At 47.2% G+C, this 22807-nt stretch overlaps 1 protein-coding gene across 9 annotated transcripts in view; it reads right to left on the bottom strand.

Moving 5' to 3' along the window:
• myo3b (myosin IIIB) overlaps positions 1 to 22807 on the bottom strand; it is an 884551-nt gene that overhangs the window by 606868 nt on the left and 254876 nt on the right. For all 9 annotated transcript variants that reach the window (XM_085986241.1, XM_085986242.1, XM_085986237.1 and 6 more), the window contains one exon: positions 8573 to 8725. In XM_085986241.1, the coding sequence (XP_085842367.1) occupies positions 8573 to 8725 (153 nt within the window). The remainder of the gene's footprint in view (positions 1 to 8572; positions 8726 to 22807) is intronic.

The raw sequence follows: 22807 nt of genomic DNA, 5'->3' as shown, positions 1-22807 counted from the left end.
GGATAAAGGGGAACCAGTGGACGTAGTGTATTTAGACTTCCAAAAGGCATTTGACAAGGTGCCACACAAAAGATTATTGCTCAAGATAAAAAATCACGGGATTGGGGGTAATATTCTGGCGTGGGTGGAGGATTGGCTCTCTAACAGAAAGCAGAGAGTTGGGATAAATGGTTCGTTCTCTGATTGGCAACCAGTAACTAGTGGTGTTCCGCAGGGGTCAGTGCTGGGTCCCCAACTCTTTACAATCTATATTAATGATTTGGAGGAGGGGACTGAGTGTAACATATCAAAGTTTGCAGATGATACTAAGATGGGAGGGAAAGTAGTGAGTGAGGAGGACATAAAAAACCTGCAAAAGGACATAGACAGGCTAAGTAAGTGGGCAGAGATTTGGCAGATGGAATACAATACTGGAAAGTGTGAGGTTATGCACTTTGGCAGGAAAAATCATAGAGCAAGTTATTATCTTAATGGCAAGAAACTGGAAAGTACTGTTGTACAAAGGGATCTGGGGGTCCTGGTGCACGAGACTCAAAAAGTTAGTATGCAGGTGCAGCAAGTGATCAAGAAGGCCAATGGAATGTTGGCTTTTATTGCTAGGGGGATGGAATATAAAAACAGGGAGGTATTGCTGCAGTTGTACAAGGTATTGGTGAGACCGCACCTGGAATACTGCATACAGTTTTGGTGTCCATACTTAAGAAAAGACATACTTGTCAGTACAAAGAAGGTTCACTCGGTTAATCCCGGGGATGAGGGGGTGGTCATATGAGGAGAGGTTGAGTAGATTGGGACTCTACTCATTGGAGTTCAGAAGAATGAGAGGCGATCTTATTGAAACATATAAGATTGTGAAGGGGCTTGATCGGGTGGATGCGGTGAGGATGTTCCCAATGATGGGTGAAACCAGAACTAGGGGGCATAATCTTAAAATAAGGGGCTGCTCTTTCAAAACTGAGATGAGGAGAAACTTCTTCACTCAGAGGGTGGTAGGTTTGTGGAATTTGCTGCCCCAGAAAGCTGTGGAAGCTACATCATTAAATAAATTTAAAACAGAAATAGACAGTTTCCTAGAAGTAAAGGGAATTAAGGGTTACGGGGAGCGGGCAGGAAATTGGACATGAGTCTAGGTTCGGAATGGTCATGGCCCTGTGGGTAGTGGAGTGGGCCCAGGGGCCGTGTAGCCTGGTTCTGCTCCTACTGTGTTCTAATTCTGTGTTAGATTTCAGGAGATGGTTTTATTTCTGTTCCTGGCTGGGGTGGAGATCGCCTTTACAGAAGGTAAGTACTGTAGAAAATATAGGGACAGAGTGATCTCCTGGAAGAATTTCGATCGCCTAGATGGGTCGGAGAGGAATTTCCCAGATTTTTTTCTCCCAAATTGGCCATTGGGTCTTCATCTGGTTTTTCGCCTCTCCCGGGAGATCACAGGGGTTCGGGTGGATGCACAGTGATAGAAGATTTGAGGTTAGGATCAGATCAGCCATGATCTTATTGAATGGTGGAGCGGGGCCGATTGGCCTACTCCTGCTCCTATTTCTTATGTTCTTATGGCGCATGAACGCACTACCATGGAAAAGATGGCAACCTCCGTGGAAAGGATGACTACCTCAGTGGAAAGGCTGGCTACGGCCATGGAGGAAATAAGTTGCCAGAGTCAGGAAAACATAGTGACTGTTCAGAATAGATTGACTTCTCTGGAGGAGAGATGGGCAGCTATTGAGCAGAGAGACCAGAGCTTCATGGACATCCTTTTGAAGAGGGCTGCCAGTGCAGATACGGGTCTCAAGGTCCCCCTGAAGTGCAGCAAGGTGCTCTCCTGCCACTTGCCAGCACTGAGGTGCGGCTGACCCATGAGAGGGATGTTGTTGCCAGGACAGAAGGAAGTGTGAGTTCCTCTCAAAGCGCTCGCACGACCATGCCACTGTGGGGCCCTCGGTCAAAGACCCACTTTGCAGAGACAACTGAGATGGCCGTTTCAGCCCCTGCACAGCCGTAGGAAGAGCAGACTGTTGAGGAGCACTCCCAGGCTCCCAAACCCAGAAGACGCCCGCCAAAGGCGTCTAAGCAGTCACAGCATCCTAGTCAGCAAGATGCCTCTACATCTGCTGAAGCCACAGGGGAAGCACCACGTAGAAGCACACGTAAGAGAAAGATTAAGCACCTATCGTCACAAGGGGACTCACTTGGGTGATGTTTCTTTTTTTTCTGACTGTTGTTGGTATATTTTGTCATGTGTTAAAGATAAATTATGTCAAACAGTTGATTGTGTGGCCTATGTGTTCTTGAAAATGGCAAAAGCGCATTGAGGGCTCAGGGCGACTTGCATTCGTAATGCTGATGGTAAAAGTGATAGCAAATAAGAGGGGATAGCAGAGATGAAGTATGACGTTGGACAAGTGTCGCCTGCAATTACAGAGCCATATGGTGGCCACCTATGGTCGATAATTAAGTTTATGGTAATGTGGCATGGCAGTATGCATACCCTGGTTGACGGGCAGCAGTGAACTGGAGGGATGCTGCATTGGTCACAACAGGGCATGCAAGGCTCCCCTCATCCTCCTCCTACTCCTCTTCCGAGGAAGATATGTGGTGAGCCACACGGCTGCTACTCCCCTGATTATGAGGACCAGGATGAGAGGGCATAAATGTTTCCCATCACCTTGCTATAGATTTCATTTCAGGTAACAATCTTGCAAGCGCACAGTCGAAGTGGCCTGAAATAATTCCATTCATGACACACTGCAGATGGGTGTCAGCTTGAACAGTCAGAAGGTCAGTAGATGTGCAAAATGTTATCCGATACCTACAACAGCAAAGTTGTTGCATTTGAATGTCAGCCATGTTTCAGGAGTGCTTTTAAAGCGCTTCACCAATGCATACAAATCATGTCCTCCAGCAACACGTCTCCTTGAACCTGGCCAGTTTCTGACTAGTCGGGAAACAGGAGCCAGAGGCAGGAAAATGGGAAACCACTATGAAAATAGGATTAGCAAGGCAGTTAACAGGCTGTTAATTGCCTTAACTACTTGTCCCACCGGTTGGAGATGGGTCAGTTTGGGAGCGGCTAAACAGACACTCAGGAAAATCCGGTGGGGGCGGGATGGATGTCTGAAGCCATTTTTCCCGATTTTCCCAACAGACCCGCCTCCAAACCCACCTCCTCAGGGCTTTTAAAATCAAGCCCCTTGCTTCTATGGCTCACAACCTCAGTTTGACTGCCAAACTCATCAGCAGAACATTGCTAAAATGAGACCCATTCATCAACTAGAATGGCGATGCAAAGTGCCACCCCAGCAGCTCTATGATGGTTAGAATGGTACCTGAGGAGTGTCCTGGGTGAGGTGTTGAGGCCCACAAACACCTTGTTGATCTCATAAGAGCCTGATGTCAATTTACCCTCTGCATTCTGCTCTGTGCTTGTTGTGGCAAAGTATATGCAAAGAAATTCTTTGATTTATCCCCTTGTTCAAAATATTCTGTACTTGTGAATCAGGGGAGTATTTTTTGCTCCCACTGACAACAGGCTGTTTAGTTTACCTCTAGCCTCCATCATGGGTTGTACACATTGATCTCTGATTCTCATCTTTCACGCAGGATTTCTAGTCCCACTATTCTTTAAGCGCGACTTTGGTGGTTTCTCAGAGTAGTTGGTTTTTGGCTATTTACAGTATGCAGATGACGCTTGCATCTGCGCACACTCGGAGGTCAAACTCAAAATCATCGTCAACACATTCGCCGAAGCGTACGAGAGCATGGGCCGTACACTAAACATCCATAAGACAAAGGTCCTCTATCAACCTGCCCCCGCCACACAGTACTGCTCCCCAATTATCAAAATCCACAACAAGGCCTTGGACAACGTGATGTGGAGATGCCGGTGTTGGACTGGGGTGGACAAATGTAGGAAGTCACACAACACCAGGAGCATGCGCAGACCTTGGCAGCAGCCACTGACCTGACGAAGGAGCAGCGCTCCGAAAGCTTGTGATTTCAAATAAAGCTATTGGACAACGTGGACCACTTTCCATACCTCGGGAGCCTACTGTCAACAAGGACAGACGTCGACGACGAAGTCCAACACCAGCTTCAGTGTGCCAGTGCAGCCTTCGGTCACCTGAGGAAAAGAGTGTTTGAAGAGCAGGACCTCAAACCCGGCACCGAGCTCATGGTCTACAGAGCAGCAGTGATACCGCCCTCCTGTATGCCTCAGAGACATGGACCATGTACAGCAGGCACATCAAAGCACTGGAGAGGTACCACCAACGCTGCCTCTGCAAGATCCTGCAAATCCATTGGCAGGATAGGCGCACCAACGTCAGTGTTCTTGCTCAGGCCAACATCCCCAGCATCGAAGCTTTGACCACACTCGATCAGCTCCGATGTACGGGCCACATCGTCCGCATGCTCGATACAAGACTCCCAAAACAAGCGCTCTACTCGGAGCTCCGACACGGCAGGAGATCCCCAGGTGGGCAGAGGAAACGCTTCAAGGACACCCTCAAAGCCTCCTTGAAAAAGTGCAACATCCCTACCGACACCTGGGAATCCCTGGCCCAAGACCGCACAAAGTGGAGGAGAAGCATCCGGGAAAGCGCCAAACACCTCGAGTCTCTTCGCCGGGAGCAAGCGGAAACCAAGCGCAAACAGCGGGAGGAGTGCACGTCAACCCAAGCACCCTACCCATCCGCCCCTTCAACCACCATCTGCCCCACCTGTGACAGAGACTGTAGGTCCCGCATTGGACTCATCAATCATAAGAACAAAAGAACATAAGAAATAGGAGCAGGAGTAGACCAATCGGCCCCTCGAGCCTGCTCTGCCATTCAATAAGATCATGGCTGATCTGATCCTAACCGCCAATCCGCTATCACAGAACCATCTCCTGAATCTAACAGAATTAGACACACGAAATAGGAGCAGGATCAGGCTACACGGCCCCTGGGCCCGCTCCGCTACCCACAGGGCCATGACCAATCCGAACCTAGACTCATGTCCAAATTCCAGCCCACTCCCCGTAACCCTTAATTCCCTTTACTTCTAGGAAACTGTCTATTTCTGTTTTAAATTTATGTAATGATGTAGCTTCTACAGCTTTTTGGGGCAGCATATTCCATGGACCTACCACCCTCTGAGTGAAGTAGTTCCTCCTCATCTCAGTTTTGAAAGGGCAGCCCCTTATTCTAAGCCTATGCCCCCTAGTTCTAGTTTCACCCATCATCGGGAACATCCTCCCCGCATCCACCCGATCCAACCCCTTCACAATCTTATATGTTTCAATAAGATCGCCTCTCATTCTTCTGAACACCAATGAGTAGAGTCCCAATCTACTCAACCTCTCCTCATATGTCCATCCCCTCATCCCCGGGATTAACCGAGTGAACCTTCTTTGTACTGACTCGAGAGCAAGTATGTCCTTTCTTAAGTATGGACACCAAAACTGTACGCAGTATTCCAGGTGCGGTCTCACCAATACCTTGTACAACTGAAGCAATACCTCCCTATTTTTATATTCTATCCCCCTAGCAATGAAAGCCAACATTCCATTGGCCTTCTTAATCACTTGCTGCACCTGCATACTAACCTTTTGAGTTGCGTGCACCAGGACCCCCAGATCCCTTTGTACTTCAGTACTTTCCAGTTTCTTGCCATTAAGATAATAACTTGCTCTACGATTTTTCCTGCCAAAGTGCATAACCTCACACTTTCCAGTATTGTATTCCATCTGCCAAATCTCTGCCCACTTACTTAGCCTGTCTATGTCCCCTTGCAGGTTTTTTATGTCCTCCTCACTCACTACTTTCCCTCCCATCTTAGTATCATCTGCAAACTTTGATATGTTACACTCGGTCCCCTCCTCCAAATCGTTAATATAGATTGTAAAGAGTTGGGGACCCAGCACTGACCCCTGCGGAACACCACTAGTTACTGATTGCCAGTCTGAGAATGAACCATTTATCCCAACTCTCTGCCTTCTGTTAGATAGCCAATCCTCTATCCATCCCAGAATATTACCCCCAATCCCGTGATTTTTTATCTTAAGCAATAATCTTTTGTGTGGCACCTTGTCAAATGCCTTTTGGAAGTCTAAATACACTGGCCTAGAAATTGAGTGGGCTTTGCGCCCATTTTGCGGCGCTAGAGGTCATTGCGCTGGACTTACAGCTGGTTCAGAAATTCCCTGGGGTCCTACCATCGGAGGTAGACCGGTTGCGCTGCGCCGGCACCGATGACGTCATCGGTGTGCGCAGCGTCCCGGTTGCCGTGGTGACGGGCCCCAGCGCCGAAATTGAGTTGCGGCCGCCTCACCCATGGCAGCCGCAACTAAGACTCTGGCAACCGAGTCTTACAGGAGTTTGCGCCGGCGCATTAAGGTCGCGCGGCGGCCGGCCGCCTGCCCGCACCTCCCTCCCCGGACTCCTCCACCCCCCCCCCCCCCGCGGAACAGATGCTTCTGGGCTGCGAGCCCGGCACTTCCCCGAGGTGCCGGGCTCATTTTTGTGAAGATTTTACCGGCCAGCGGGCGGGTGCAGGCAGCTCCTCCTTAACTGAAGGAGGAGGCCTGCACTTCCCGAGCCTGCCGCACTGCATCGGGCGCCGCAGCGCCGGAATAGCGCCGCAATGCGGCAGGTAGCGCCCATTTTCAGGCGCAAACACCCTTCAGTAGCACCGGCAGCCGTTTGGGCACAGCGCTACTGAATTTTTGGCGCGCGCAGGGGGACTTAGCGCCGGCGCTAACTTTCCGGCGCTAAAGCCCTGGCGCAGCGCCAACTGAATTTCTAGGCCACTATGTCCACTGGTTCCCCTTTATCCACCCTGTATGTTACTTCCTCAAAGAACTCCAGCAAATTTGTCAAACATGACTTCCCCTTCATAAAACCATGCTGACTTTGTCCTATTAAATTATGATTATCCAAATGTCCTGTTACTGTCTCCTTAATAATGGACTCCAAAATTTTACCTACCACAGATGTTAGGCTAACCGGTCTATAGTTTCCAGCCTTCTGTCTACTGCCCTTTTAAATAAGGGTGTTACATTAGCAGTTTTCCAGTCTGCCGGGACCTTTGCCGAATCCAGCGAGTTTTGGAAAATTATTACCAATGCATCCACAATCCCTACCGCCACTTCCCTCAAGACCCTAGAATGTAAGCCATCAGGTCCAGGTGATTTATCCGCCTTGAGTCCCATTATTTTACCGAGTACCACTTCCTTAGTGATTTTGATCGTGTTTAGCTCCTCCCCCGCTTTAGCCCCCTGTTTGTCCAGTGTTGGGATATTCTTAGTGTCTTCCACTGTAAAGACTGATATAAAATATTCATTCAGTGTTTTCGCCATCTCCATATTTCCCACCATTAATTTCCCGGTCTCGTCCTCTAAGGAACCAACATTTACTTTAGCCACCCTTTTTCTTTATATATAACTATAAAAACTCTTACTATCTGTTTTTATATTTTTTGCTAATTTACTTTCATAATCTATCTTCCCTTTCTTAATCAATCTTTTTGTTATTTTTTGCTGTCTTTTAAAGTTTTCCCAATCCTCTATCCTCCCACTAGATTTGGCTACCTTATATGCCCTTGTTTTTAGTCGAATACTATCCTTAATTTCTTTACTTAGCCACGGATGGCTGTCTTTTCTTTTACACCCTTTTCTTCTCAGTGGAATATATATTTTTTGGAAGTTGTAAAATAACTCCTTAAATGTACACCACTGATCATGTATCGTCTTACCCTTTAATCTATTTTCCCAATCCACTCTACTCAATTCCGCTCTGAGAAGTCACTTTTAGTGTGGAAGCAAGTCATCCTCGGTTCCGAGGGACTGCCTAAGAGGAGGAGATTTGGTGCAAGGCCAGAGATTACGTTGACCCTATACAGCAGCCCTTGATTAGGTACATCTGTGATTATTTTCTCCTCAATTCTGGAGTATATTTTGTGTGGGTTTGATTAGAAAGTGTATCCTTTCTTTGTTGGGTGCATTGTTCACTATATTTCAACCAAGCTGAGGTTGTTGAATCGCTCTTAGATTATTCTGGCTACCTGCCCTGGGTGCCCCCATATTTGCTGAAAGTCTGTTGAGCAGTCTAAGCAAATAAAAGCACAGGTCTTACATCTATGTGTAGTGATAAATGTGAATGGTTACTACAAACCAAGGAATAAAACTTCTCAAAAGGAAAGCTTGAGTATATTACGATATCATGTACTGTGGTTTAAAATTATTTTACCAAAAACCCTTCATAAACAATAGCTGCATCCTGCCACTCACTGGCCATTTCCAAGAATTGCAAAACAACCTGTAAACAAAAACTTCCTACACCAATGGACATATAGAACGAATGCAAACAATATAGAGACTTGTACATTTATTAACTTTAGGAAATAACATTTCTATGACTGACTTGGATTATATTCTGCTATAAATAATCACAATATTATGAATTATTTGGCAACACACTTGTATTACCTGCATTATGAAACTGTTCCGTTATATAGTATTTTTGGTTACTGCTCATGGTTTTAAATTCCAAAATATCTCTGTTAAAACTATTATATTGATACTATTGTGTCATACCTAGTTTTTGCTGGACAGTCCTGTTGCTGTACTTTGATCAGATTCGCGAGCTCCTGCTGTAGAGTTAAATCTTGCCCATGAGCTTGCTTAATAAATGGGTGTTCCAACAAATATGTAACCAATGGACGCCTTTCAAAGTCCTTAATCAGACATCTAGAGAAAGGGGGGGGGAAATGACAAATAAAAATATTGAACAGGCATGTAGTTTAAATACTGTATAATCAGTGCAGGAACAATCATATTATTCAAATATCTTGCACAAACAGAGAACACACAATACAAAGCTGTACACTATCTGATCGCATTCTTCTTGGTGCTTAATAGTAAAAATGTTTGTGTTCTTAAATGATCAAATAAACCCATATGAAACAATTGCAAAATCCTGCAAGAATTTTGGGAAGGATAAATGTCTGCTTTCATCATTTTAACATTTTAGTGAAGCGTAGTGATGAATTAAAATGGACAGAAATTGTATCTAAGAGCCCAAAACTATGAAGAATCAAAGATTGCAAAATATCAAAAGCCAAAATAATTTTAATAGTTCAGAAATTTCAACTTGGATCAATAGCTTGGAACATTAGTGTTGCTTACAGGCTGCTTGCATATTAAACAAATAAATTGGAAGTTAGATCATTGATTTACCACTGATTTTTTTTTGTCTTATTCGACAGCTGCTTAAAATAGGAAAAAGGCAATCCACCATTTTTTCACAAATGTTACAAAATCCTTTTAACAAAATAGAATAAAACGTCATAGTAGACTGCAAGCTTTACTACTGATTTAATTATTATATCATGCGCTTATGGCTTTTTATTTCAGGTAATGGTGGAAAGTCAAGCACAGATGTAAAAAGCATGATGTTATGTAGAAAGAGATAAGATTTATAAAGTTATATAAGCTTCACCTACCATTAAAGGAGAGTTAAAACATCATTTCTTGAACTACGATTGTACCGGCAAGTGATAAGCAGCTAGCATCATTGGTTGCTCCTTTGTTTAGCCCAATTTCACAATCACTCTAACACCCTATCCCTCTAAGGAGATTCCACATAATCCTCTATGTGCACTACAGCTACAGTTTATGTGTTGGTTGCCACTATCTTACACGTTTATTTCTGCATTTTTTCTGGCAGTGATGTAAGCAGGGTTTGCTGGGTGCAGTTTGCACTCATTATTGTACACGGCAGCTTGCCACAGTAAAGCTGTAAAAATGGTGACTTATCTCATCTACCTTTTCCATGCATTTGATAATACATATCAACAAGTCCACTCAAGCAGAGCAATTAATAATTTGGCTTCTTTTTCCAATCAATTTATTTTACAGCCTCCAACTACTGACTGCCATGGCTAATGTTTAAAGGACGTACAAACATTTGAGACATAATTATATTCAATAAAAAAGACCTGATCTTTAGCAATGTTTCTTGTATAAAATGGGCAGTACATAAAAAGTAAGTTATATTAATTTGCTATCTATTCCTGCATTGCTATACATATTGCAAAATTACCAGTTACATTTCTGATTCAGTGAATGTCATAAAATTGTTTTTATTATTTCATTCTAATATTATTCATTGAAAAATTACGTTTTCGTTATGGAAAAAATGAAGTTTATGGGCTCTACTTTAACGAAATGCAACTGTAGATTTAAATTATGTAGTATGTAATTATTAATTTGTTTTGTTAATACCTGACATCAGCCAGACAGCTTATGATGTAGCTCACACCACCACCTCCCAATCTGAGGGGTCAGAAACAATCACCAACCAGCAAAAAACAAATAAACTCAAGCACCAGTGACAATCAATCGCTTATCTTGTTTGACATTCTGGCAGCCTTCATCAGGCTTTCTTAGCTGAAAATTAATTCTCAGAATTCATTAGTGTCACTACATTAACCATAGGTTGCAGCCATTTGCTGCAATCTAGCAACTAGGCATCTAAACACCATTTCCATTTTGTCACACTGAGCAGCTATTTGCTGCCATAATTGGAAGCTGAGGATAAAGCATTTATTACCCATGAACAAGAGCAGGCACCTACATATGGTTCTGCATGATGTGGCTTGAAAATTTGCAGGCAGCTTGCAGTTGCTGATAACATTGTTTGTGTTGCTATGCCTTAATGATGTAAACTGCCATTTTGTTATTAGTAAATCAGATGGCTGCATTGGAAAGCCTTTCTTTAACACTTAGGAAAATATATCCACCTATGAACAGACAGAAATGGAATACAGACTAGGCAGTTACAGAACAAGAAGTATTAGCAGCTCGTATTATCTAAACTCAGACTGCGCTTCCAAGTTTTGATCAGAATACGAAACCATCAGTAAACACAAACTTATCATTCTCAAAATTCCACACAATCAGCTGCCCTGGATTTGTGCCAGCCTGTCAAGAGTTGTGGCCTTTGATGCTCTGTACTCATTGCCATATCCATTGGAGGATCTCCAGCACAAATTCTGTGTAAAATCCAGACCATTCACAACCTTAGTGTCGTATTTGACCCCTAAATGAGCTTCTGACCACATATCTGCTCCATCACCAAGACCGCCTACTTCTACCTCCATAACATCGCCAGACTCAGCTCATCTGTTGCTGAAACCCTCTCCCGTGCCTTTGTTACCTCTAGACTTGACTATTCCAACGCTCTCCTGGCCGGCCTCCCATCTTCCACCCTCCATAAACTTTAGCTCATCCAAAACTCTGCTGCCCACCTCCTAACTCGCACCAAGTCCCTTTTTTTTTATTAGTTCACGGGACGTGGGCATCGCTGGCAAGACCAGCATTTATTGCCCATCCCTAATTGCCCTCAAGTGCCTTGCTAGGCCATTTCAGAGGGCTGTTCAGAGTCAACCACATTGCTGTGGATCTGAAGTCAGATCGGGTAAGGATGGCAGATTTCCTTCCCTGAAGGGCATTAGTGAGCCAGATGGGTTTTTACGACAATCCCATTCACCCATCACCCTTATGCTTGCTGGGCTACGCTGGCTCCCAGTCCGGCAAAGCCTCGATTTAAAAATTCTCATCCTTGTTTTCAAATCCCTCCATGGCCTCGCTCCTCCCTATAATCTCTGTAACCTCCTCCAGCCTTACAACCTTCCTAGATCTCAGCGCTCCTTCAATTGTGGCCTCTTGTGCATCCCCAATTTTAAACACTCCATCATTGGCGGCTGTGCTTCAGCTGCCCCAAGCTCTGGAATTCCCTCCGTAAACCTCTCCGCCTCTCTATCCTCCTTTAAGACGCTCAGTAAAACCTACCTCTTTAACCAAGCTTTTGTCCTAATGTCTCCTTATGTGGCTCGGTGTCAAATTTTGTTTGATAACATTCCTGTGAAGCAGCTTGGGACGTTTTACTACGTTAAAGGAGGTATATAAATACAAGTTGTTGTTGTATTAAAATGGGAGTCTTGTGCTCGGGGTGATTGGAAACTAGATTGCAGCCTTTAAAATGCCAAGTCTGGCTGAAGATTGCAGCAGCAGGCTGGGGATACAGCAGGTAAGTAGGAAAGTATTTGGATCACTGAGTTCACCATCTGTACTCTTCAATAAGGTTTGCTACTGGAGCATCTGATACACAGCTGGAAAATGGGCAAGAGCATCTCAATGAGGAAAAAGAGTTCACAATTTCACCAACACTGACCTCTGAACCCTCCCTCAAGGGCATACAACAGAGGACAAAGACTGCTGGATCTGCTTTGGAAAAAACCCAAAACGATTCTCATACCAGGTGGACAGAGGTGGCAGTGGCACTAAGTGCCAAAGTTCACACCCCAAATTGCAATCCAATGCTACAAGAAGTTCAACGACCTGATTAGGGTGAGCAAGGTGACACACTGGCTATTCTCTCTTCCCTTCCTTGAGCACCAGTTCACACTTCACCCTCTAAAATTAAGGACTGTACAACTAACACTTTACAATGCACTATGATTAGAAGGCGCAGGAACTGAGGATTTTGTAGTATGTGTACCCACCTCCCCTTAACAGCACTTACTTGCATGCACAAGCTGAAACCCTTTCATTCACTTTATATTAGCTGTCTGATGCCACTGGGAGACAATCTTCAATTGTCACCCTTTACCTAATTCACTCGATCTGTTGCAGGTGACTCTTGTGGACTGGAAAGGACATCCTTGACATTAAGGATCTCTGAGGAGCAGGCCTTGCAGCTGATGGGGAGGCACTCTGCTCTGCCATAGTACATGGTGAGATAAGGAGCATACATTGGCACCAGATTAATAGGTGCACACCTACGCTGTTGCCACAGAATTCCCATGAAGCAGCACACAGCAACGGCCATCTACCTCCTTTTTCTCCTTAAACTCAAGAGGATAATGCACACCCATTCTTAGCTTATACCTTCCTTTCCTGAAGTTCTACCACAGCAATGTGCAGGTTGAGATGACGAATGGGATGAAGATGATAAGGAGGTGGAGGAGAGACATAATTCCTTCTTCTTTGATTATGAGGCAAAGGTGAGGAGAATGATGAAGAGGGAGAGGAAGTTAATGTGAAGGCCACCTATGACTTCCTAGACAAATAACCTGCTCCATGCTCCTCTGCCAAAAAACCTGCATCACTTGCTTTTTCACTCCCATGCACGAGCTCATATACTTTCACCTGGGGAGATGCTGATTGACATGAATCAGTCATTCACGAAAGAAAGACTTATGAAATAATACAGTACTGAGCGGCCTATGGGTGGCGCTGTCCAGGGAGAGTATAAATACTCGGGCATGGGCCCAGCTTGCGCAAGACATTCTTAACAGAAACTAGTGAAGGACACAACTAGACCTCCATGTTATAAAACATTTGATTAAAGCTTTGTTCAACGCTTAGACCAAGTGCCTAGTGTAATGATCAGTAACATGTCATTCTAGAATGGTACACTAGGTGGAGCTGTATGTTTAGTAGGGGGCTACCCACAAGGCAGTAGTCAAGATGGATGCCTGTACACTAGCCCACATGGCTGAACAAATGACTAGCTCAAGCTAGCTGTTCATAATGAAAACGTCTATTTATTTATGAACATAACATGGTACCAGGATTGGTAATATCTGCTGAATATTGTGAAACGCGACATGGAGAATTTGAAGCTACCGGAGGGTTTGAAACTCATGGGGAATGTTGACTGCAATTGGCGGACTTTCAAACAACAATTCGAACTCTACATTGCCGCCATCGGGTTCGGTACGATGCCAGGCGCAAGGAAAATAGCGTTACTGCTCACGGTTGCAGGCCCGCAGACGATAGAGGTATTTAATACGTTTGTATTTGATCAAGAGGAGGACAGAGAAAAAATGAACGATGTGCTAAAGAAGTTTGATACACATTGTTCTCCCAAAAAGAACGAGACCTATGAGAGGTGCGTGTTCTGTTCACGGACACAGCAGCAAATGAGACTTTTGATAGCTTTGTGACCGATCTGAAACTGAAAGCACAGACTTGTAATTTCTCTGAACTGAAATCATCCATGATTCGTGGCCAGATTGTGTTTGGTATTCATGATAAAAAGGTCAGGGAACATCTGTTGAGAGAAACCGAACTAACATTGGAGAATGCTGTGAAAATATGCCATGCCAGTGAGCTAGCTCAACAGCACGCAAAGACTTTCAGTGAAATTAATAATGATGTGACTGTAATGAGTGACTGTGGTGCTGTCGAAGCTGTGTCCTACAAGGGAAAGAAACGTGGGCAGAACAGAAATGCAAAGCAATCGGATGATGGAATTTTAAATTGTAAACCCTGTGGTTACCAGCACCAGTCAAGACAATGCCCAGCGTTTGAAAAAATGTGCACAAAATGTAATGGAAAGAATCACTTTGCCAAACAATGCTTTTCAAAAGTAAAAACAAAGAAAGGGCAACAAGTCAATGTGATTGAGGACACTGATTTAAGTGAGACATTTTTTGTAGGAATGGTGTCATGTGACAATATAGAAAAGGATACAGAAAATGTGCAGCCCTCAGGAATGGACAATGCTGAACATAAAGTTAATGCAGTAAAAGAGGACAAATGGATGATGCCACTGCAAGTAAATGGAGCATTAGTTACATTGAAACTAGACACTGGGGCAAAAGCAAACTTAATCAGTATGAGTGACATTAAAAATATGAAAGAAAAGCCCAAAATACAGAAAAAGTCAGTACTACTGAAGAACTATAATGGACAGAAAATTGATAGCTTAGGTGTATGCAGACTTAAAGTGACAGTCAAAGACAAAGTGCATCATCTCATGTTTTCTGTTGTGGCTGAAGGACTTCATTCACTACTAGGTGACAAAGCTTGTGAGGACTTAGAACTGGTCAAGAGAGTCTACCGTATAAACTGTGCCATAAGCAGACCAGATGACTCGGTGGATTCTGTAGTGAGTAATTTCCAGGATGTGTTCAAAGGATTTGGAGTTCTACCATTCACTTACAAGATCCAGCTAAAGGAGGATGCTCAGCCAGTGGTACATGCTCCACGGAGAGTTCCAGCACCCCTGCGTGACCGGCTCAAGAAAGAACTGGACAGAATGACCATACTAGGAGTCATCAGGAAAGTCGAAGAGCCAACAGACTGGGTTAACTCCATGGTATGTGTAAAGAAAAAGAACAATGATTTAAGAGTATGCATGGATCCAAAGGACTTAAATGCAAACATAAAACGTGAACACTACCAGATTCCCAAGCGAGAAGAAATCACCAGTGAAATGTCAGGTGCCAGATACTTCACAAAGCTCGATGCCTCACAAGGATTTTGGCAACTAAAACTGGATGAAGAGAGCACCAAATACTGTACCTTCAACACACCATTTGGCAGGTATTGTTTCCTCAGAATGCCTTTCGGGATAATATCTGCATCTGAAATCTTTCATAGAGCGATGGAACACATAATTGAAGGTCTGGAAGGAGTTCGGGTCTATGTTGATGACATCATCATCTGGGGCTCCACACTGAAAGAACACAATGAGAGACTGACTAAAGTGCTACAGAGCATACGCCGGAATGGACTGAAGCTCAACAAAGCCAAGTGTCAGTTTGGCGTCCAGGAAGTCACGTTCCTAGGAGATAATCTATCTGGTAAAGGAATAGAGCCAGATATGGAAAAAGTAAACGCCATACTCAACATGCCCCAACCCACTGATAAAAAAGGAGTGCTACGCATCATGGGGATGATAAACTTCATTGGAAAGTTCATTCCTAACTTGTCAGCCAAGACAGCCTGTCTGCGAGACCTGCCATAAAACAAATGAGTTCGCATGGACAGAAAGGCATGAACAAGAGTGGATGAACCTCAAAGCAGTGCTGACAGCCACACCTGTACTCACCTTCTTTGACCCAACAAAGAGAATCAAAGTGTCAACGGATGCATCAAAAGATGGCCTAGGTGCGCGCGGTCTTGCTACAAGCAGAGGGTGAAGATTGGAAGCCTGTTGCCTATGCTTCCAAGTCTATGACTGATTCTGAGTGTCGATACGCCCAGATTGAAAAGGAATGTCTAGGCTTGGTAGTTGGACTAGAAAAGTTCCATGGCTACATATATGGACTTCCCACCTTCACAGTTGAAACAGACCACTGCCCACTGGTTGCCATCATAAAAAAAATCTGAATGAGATGTCTCCAATGATTCAACGACTCATGATGAAGCTGCAAAGATATGACATTGAACTGATCTACACACCAGGCAAACACATAGTGTTAGCAGATGCACTATCCCGAGCACCCACAATGAGTCATGTGAGCTCTACTGAGGAAGACGTGGATGTTCATGTGAGTATGGTCACTGCTGCGCTGCCTGTGTCAGACACAAAATCAAAGCAAATAGCAGAAGAAACAGTAAAAGATACAGTGTTACAAACAGTAACAGAGAACATTCATCATGGTTGGCCAAAAGGTTCCTGTCCAAAATACTATCACATAAGGTCAGAATTGAGTGTCGCAAGTGGACTATTACTAAAACAGAACAAAATAGTCATTCCACAGGCTCTGCGTCAAGACATGCTCAAAAGGATTCATGAGGGACACCTCGGAAATGAAAAATGCAAAAGGAGAGCAAGAGACACTGTTTATTGGCCTGGCATAAGTAAGGACATTGAGAACATGATAGGCAAATGTGAGACATGTCAGAAGCAACAAAGCAAACAAGCAAAGGAACCAATGATAGTAGCTGACTTACCAACAGCACCATGGCAAAAGGTTGGTATGGACCTTTTTCATTTGAATGGTAAATGTAAAGTCCGCGCCTCAATAATACACGGACTTCGGGAGAACAGTTTAACAGGTACATTACTGAACGGCGGGTAACGTCAGACTGAAATACAGAAGCCTGCTAGGGCCTTTTATACAGGGGTGGTCACTGCCGGTACTGCAGTCTAAAACCAGTTCTTCCCTTAAAGGTACATACACAACAATTCCTCCCCTTTTAGATAAACAGTACATAACATTCATTTCACAACTAAATAATAACTAATTACAATTACAATTTTCTGGGTACTATATACATCAACTGAAACAATCATTTATAAGTTCAGTCTTTGAGGAGGCTTCCTAATCCTGACTGGATAGTGCCTTTCTCGAGTATCCTGTTCTTGCGGTGGAATCGATTCTGGCTCATTGTCATTAGTTGGTTCGTCAGCTTCCAATACCACTGCTTCTGAGGTAGACGCAATCTGTACTTCGGGCTCATTACCAGGTGCACATACTCGTGGTATCGGTTTGGCTTGTTCCTGAGACTCCAGAATCTGGTCAGCATGGCGTCTCACGATGCTCTCTCCAACGTCCGCTGTGTACATTAGTGGTCCTTGCTGTGTGCATATCGTTCCTGGCTGCCATTTTTCTGTTCGGTAGTCACGGGCCAAGACTGGTTGCCCTATCTTGAAGCTCCTGGTTGGCCTCTCGTTGATGTGCTGGAATTGCTTATCCTCAACATCTCGTCTTATGTTTGGTTTGAGCAAATCCAGGCGACATCTTAGCCTTCGGTTGAAGAACATTATGGCTGGAGCTTGGTTGGTGACTGCATGTGTCGCATTCCGGTAAGCAAACAAGAAATTATCTACCTTGTGTTGTAGTGGTATGTCGTCGTTATACATCGCCTTTATTGCCTTTTTAAAGGTCTGAACAAACCTTTCAGCCAATCCATTTGTGGCTGGATGATGTGGGGCAGATGTGTAATGTTTCACCCCATTATTCCTCAGAAACCTCCGGAAATCCTCGGACACAAACTGTGGCCCATTGTCGGAGCAAATCTGTTCTGGCAACCCATTCCTGGCGAAGGTGGTCCGTAGGACTGCAATAGTTTTCTCCGTGTTGGTGGAGGACATTTTAATGACCTCTGGCCATTTCGAATGGGCGTCCACAGTGATGAGAAACAGAGGTCTAGAAATTCAGTATAGCCACTTTTGGGGCGGTAAAGTCGGGCGGCCGCTAAAGTTTGCGCCCGGCGCAAAGTCGCGCCCCCTTCGCCGATATTCAGTCGCATCGCCCCAAGAGGTTGCTGCTGCGCTAAAACAGGCGATGCACGACTATCTTTAGGCGCTAAACCGGCGGTGCTGAGCGATACCCCCGAGGCCGGGCGCAGCGGCGAGTTCTTGACTGACGGCAGACACTCTGGCGCCGGTCATCTCTTAAAGGGGGAGGGTGGATTTGTTTGCCTGCCACGCCCTGCACACTGCAGCCCTCAACCTAGGCCTGACCACTTCAGCTTCACCTGTACAACGCCCAGGACTATGGAGAAGGCCAGGGAGAGAGCGCAGCGCTTCAGCGACGGAGACCTGAGGGTGCTGGTTGGCGGAGTGGAGCGCAGGCGCCATGTTTTGTTCCCAGAAGGTGGCAAGAGGCCGCTGCCCAGCGCCTACCGGAAAGCCTGGAGGGAGGTGTCCAACAGGGTGTCTTCCAACAGCGTGGTTGCCAGGACTCCTGTGCAATGCCGGAAGAAGTTCAACGACCTCACTCGGGTTGTCAGGGTGAGTACCCTTTCCAGTGTCCTCCTCATCCTTGCATGTGCACCTCACATTATGGGCAAGGGGATCTGAAAGCCGTAATGGCCAGCCCTCATCCAGCAGCTATGGGACTGGCATGAAAATCAATTGCACATTCAGCACTTTACACACTGTCCAAGCTATTCGACCATGGGAGGCATTGCAGACAAGATCAGGGCTACACACTGTCCAAGCTATTCGACCATGGGAGGCATTGCAGACAAGATCAGGGCTACACACTGTCCAAGCTATTCGACCATGGGAGGCATTGCAGACAAGATCAGGGCTACACACTGTCCAAGCTATTCGACCATGGGAGGCATTGCAGACAAGATCAGGGCTACACACTGTCCAAGCTATTCGACCATGGGAGGCATTGCAGACAAGATCAGGGCTACACACTGTCCAAGCTATTCGACCATGGGAGACAGTGCAGACAAGATCAGGGCTACACACTGTCCAAGCTATTCGACCATGGGAGGCAGTGCAGACAAGATCAGGGCTACACACTGTACTTAGAGGCCGTCCTTTCTCTTGCAGACCAAGGTTGCACACAACCGGCGCAACCGAACTGACACCGGCGGAGGCCGTCCTGACCTCAAAGAGCTCTCCGACCTCGACCAGCGTGTGGAGCGCATTATGGGAGGCCGGCTGATTGGCCCCGTCGCCAGTGGAGATGCCGACCCTATTCTGGGCACCAATGGTAAGGGCATCACCTTTTGGACCTCTCTCGTTCCACTTGCGCATCAGATCAGCATCCTTTGCCACTGTCCGACCAATGCGGTGAATGGCACCACTCATGCTTCCCTCGCTGCCGCCCTGTCCTCACTCTAAAGCTACTCTTGTGCCTTCCTGCTTTCAGATGGTGAATCGCCAGGTGAGGAGGCGGGCCCTCAAGCTGCCACTGTCAGCCCTTCAGAAGACGAGGAGGAGGAAGAGGAAGCCGGCCCATCAGTGCCACCCTCAGCCGCGCCAGCCCATGGCGATGTAGGGGACACGTCTTCCCTGGAGGGGAGCTGGGGGGAAGGGTCGGAGGAGAGTGAAGCTCCGGGGCCCAGCGGCCTGCAGCAACGCGGGAGGGGTGGGGAAGCTCGGCGGACTTCTCCCCAGAGGGTGAGTGCGGCCTCCGGTCCTGCGACAGTGAGCGCAGAGGAGGTGCGCCTCCTAGAGGAAATGGCCGTCCAGGCTGAGCGCAGGCACACTGAGCTCATGGCTGCAGTGGCAAGGATGCCTGACTCCATAGAGTCACTGGCAAGCAGTGTGCAGGAATTCGGGGCAGCACAGGCCAGGAGTCTGCAACAATTCAGTGCAGCACAGGCCAGGAGTCTGGAACTATTCAGTGCAGCACAGGCCAGGAGTCTGCAGGACATCTCGGCAGCACAGGCCAGGAGTCTGCAGGACTTCGCGGCAGCACAGTCGGCTTCTAGCCAAGTGCTCAGTCGTGCCGTCCATTCACTGGCTGGTGTCATGCGGACACAGACCAGGGCCACACGGGCACTAACTGCTGCCACCCTCGCTGGATCAGCCAGGCATCGCCAGGGCACTCGCCGCGCAGCAGCAGCCCAGCAGTCTGTCCTTCAGCTGTTTGCTGCGCATGCTGCAGTGCTGGCCCGTGCGAGTGCCAATGTGTCAGGCGACCAGCGAGCACCTGCGATCTGCCAGGTTGCCACCATTCCTGCAGCCGACACTGCCACTCCGCCATTGCAGCTGCCACGAGCTGCTGGACAGACTGCTGCCGCCCAGCCAGAGTTGGAGCAGTCAGCAGCCGGCCACTCCAAGGCCAGAGCTGGTGCAGGCCGACCCCCAAGGGCACCTGCCGTCTCGCCATCTGCCCCTCAGCAGCCTTCCCCCAGCCTTGCTGCAGCCACTGGGCTCCCATTGAGGAGGAGCAGCAGGGCGGGCAGGGGCCAGGCAAGGATGCGCAAGGCATCGCCCTCGCAGGGCAAAAAGTAGAGGCATGCACAAATGCCTGGTGCTTGTTGTAAGGCCGACACTGGTGCAGTTGTTTTTGTGTAAGGCCGAGACTGGTGTCTTTATTTCTTTATGTAAGGCCGAGACTGGTGTCTTTATTTCTTTATGTAAGGCCGAGACTGGTGTCTTTCTTTCTTTTTGTAAGGCCGAGACTGGTAGTTTTGTGTTTTTGGAGGGGGCTTCTCCACATGAGCATGTAATGTGGGAAGGGCAGAGGTTTTCAATAAATTATTGTTGTTAAATTGCAGTGTGCATGGTTTTTTGGTTAGGTCCTGGTTGCCCTGCTCGGCTGAGGGCTTGTGGAACGGCTACATTCATCTGCTGACATTGGCACAAGCCAGTCCCTGAGAGGGGGCCTAGAACCGACGTTCAATAAGCCGGCGACGGGCGGCCCTTGCACTTTGTGCCTCCCTCCTGTGCTGGTCCTCCTCCTCCTCCTCCTCAGGTGGTCCTCCAATCTGTGGTGGCAGTGGCCGAGTCCTGCGGATAGCCAGGTTGTGCAGCATGCAGCAAACGACCACGAAATGGGAGACTCGCTCCGGCGAATACTGTAGGGCTCCACCGGAACGATCCAGACAGCGGAACCGTTGCTTCAGGACGCCGATTGTTTGTTCGATGATGTTCCTGGTCGCTTGATGGCTCTCGTTGTATCTCTCTTCAGCAGGGGTGCTGGGCGCACGGAGCGGGGTCATCAGCCAGGTACACAAAGGATAGCCTTTGTCCCCGATAAGCCATCCGCGTGGGTGAGGCTGGGCCTGGAACATGTCTGCCACAGAAGTCTGTCGCAGGATGAAGGCATCGTGGCTGCTGCCTGGAAAGCGGGCATTGACAGCTAGGATGAGCTGCCTGTGGTCACACACCAGCTGGATGTTCAGCGAATGGTAGCCCTTCCGGTTGCGGTAATCCTCGGCATTCTCTAGAGGTGCCCGCAAAGCCACATGCGTGCAGTCAATGGCGCCCTGCACCATGGGGAAGCCCACGAATGCTGCAAAGCCCATTGCACGCTGTTGCTGCTTGGCAAGGGCCATGGAGAAGGAGATGAACTGACGTCTCCTTTTGAAAAGGGCATTGGTGACCTGGCAGATGCAGCAATGCACGGCGAACTGGGAGATGTTGGCAATGTCCCCAGTAGCGGATTGGAAGGAGCCGGTGGCATAGAAGTTGAGAGCCACCGTCACCTTCACTGCCACCGACAGAGACGTCCTGCTCCTCAGCTGTGGCTGCAGATCACCGCCAAGCAGCTGGCAGATCTCTGTGACCACGTCCCTTCTGAATCGCAGCCTCCGAACACACTGCTCCTCAGACATGTTGAGATAGGCGAACCGCTGGCGGTATACCTGGTGCACTATCAATTGCTACAAAAGACTGGAAGTTGAGAAAGTAACAGACAGGCTTATATTACCAAAGAACAGAGCATGCCTCTTGTGGTTGCCTGGTATCCAAAAGGGCCGGGGGCTGCCGAGCAGCCACCTTTATATCCAGCCATGAGGGTGGAGCCAGGGGCGGAGTCAGCTGAGGCATGCACAGACAAGTACAACAATATGCAAGAGTGAACAACAGTACTAACAGTGAACAACAGTACTAACAACAGTGGTGAACAACAATACTAACAACAGTGGTTTACCACAATACCCTGGGTGGGTAAGGCCTCCTTTGCCGACGCCTGTTGCCCCCTCTCCGTCTAGCCAGGGCTGCCACTCACTCACGGCGTCTGTGAGCCCTTTGGATGTAATTGAGAACGCCTGCGTTGACACCCATTGCAGCCCCCATAATATGCTGGCAAACAATGAGATGTCAATGAAGGCAAAGACTACTGGAAATCTGTGGCCTGAAGCCAGAAGTACCTGTCCGAGTGTTGGGCCAAAGCAGAAAGCTATCTACCTTGGTCTCTCTCCAAAGATCCGTTTCGCAAGAGGGAGTGCTGCGAAATGGCAGCCTTTTATATTGCAGGAGGAGTGCCCTTTAATTTGCGCCCCCCGCATCGGCTGAGCACCATTCCACTTAACAGTCGCTAGGGCCGCCAGGCGCACAATGGGGCGTTGCCACTGAAGTTCCGGTTGGGGGCGCACAAAGGGCGTTGCACGAGGAAATGACGTCATGATCTGCGCGCGCAGCTGAGCGCGCGCAAAGACTTTGCGCCGCCGCTAAATCTCTAGTGAAGTTGGGGCGAGGCGCAGTTCTCGCTGCGCCCGGGCGCTACCCGCCTAGCGCCCGACATCTACTCCTCCTAAGGCGCTAACGGCTGGCGCAACCAACTGAATTTCTAGGCCAGAGTCCATAAATGGACCAGCAAAATCAATGTGTAC

Source organism: Somniosus microcephalus, chromosome 4, assembly GCF_052327205.1.
Source record: "Somniosus microcephalus isolate GS21.2 chromosome 4, FLI_Smic_1.0, whole genome shotgun sequence".
Classification (NCBI taxonomy): domain Eukaryota; kingdom Metazoa; phylum Chordata; class Chondrichthyes; order Squaliformes; family Somniosidae; genus Somniosus; species Somniosus microcephalus.
This window is presented reverse-complemented; position numbering and strand designations above follow the sequence as displayed.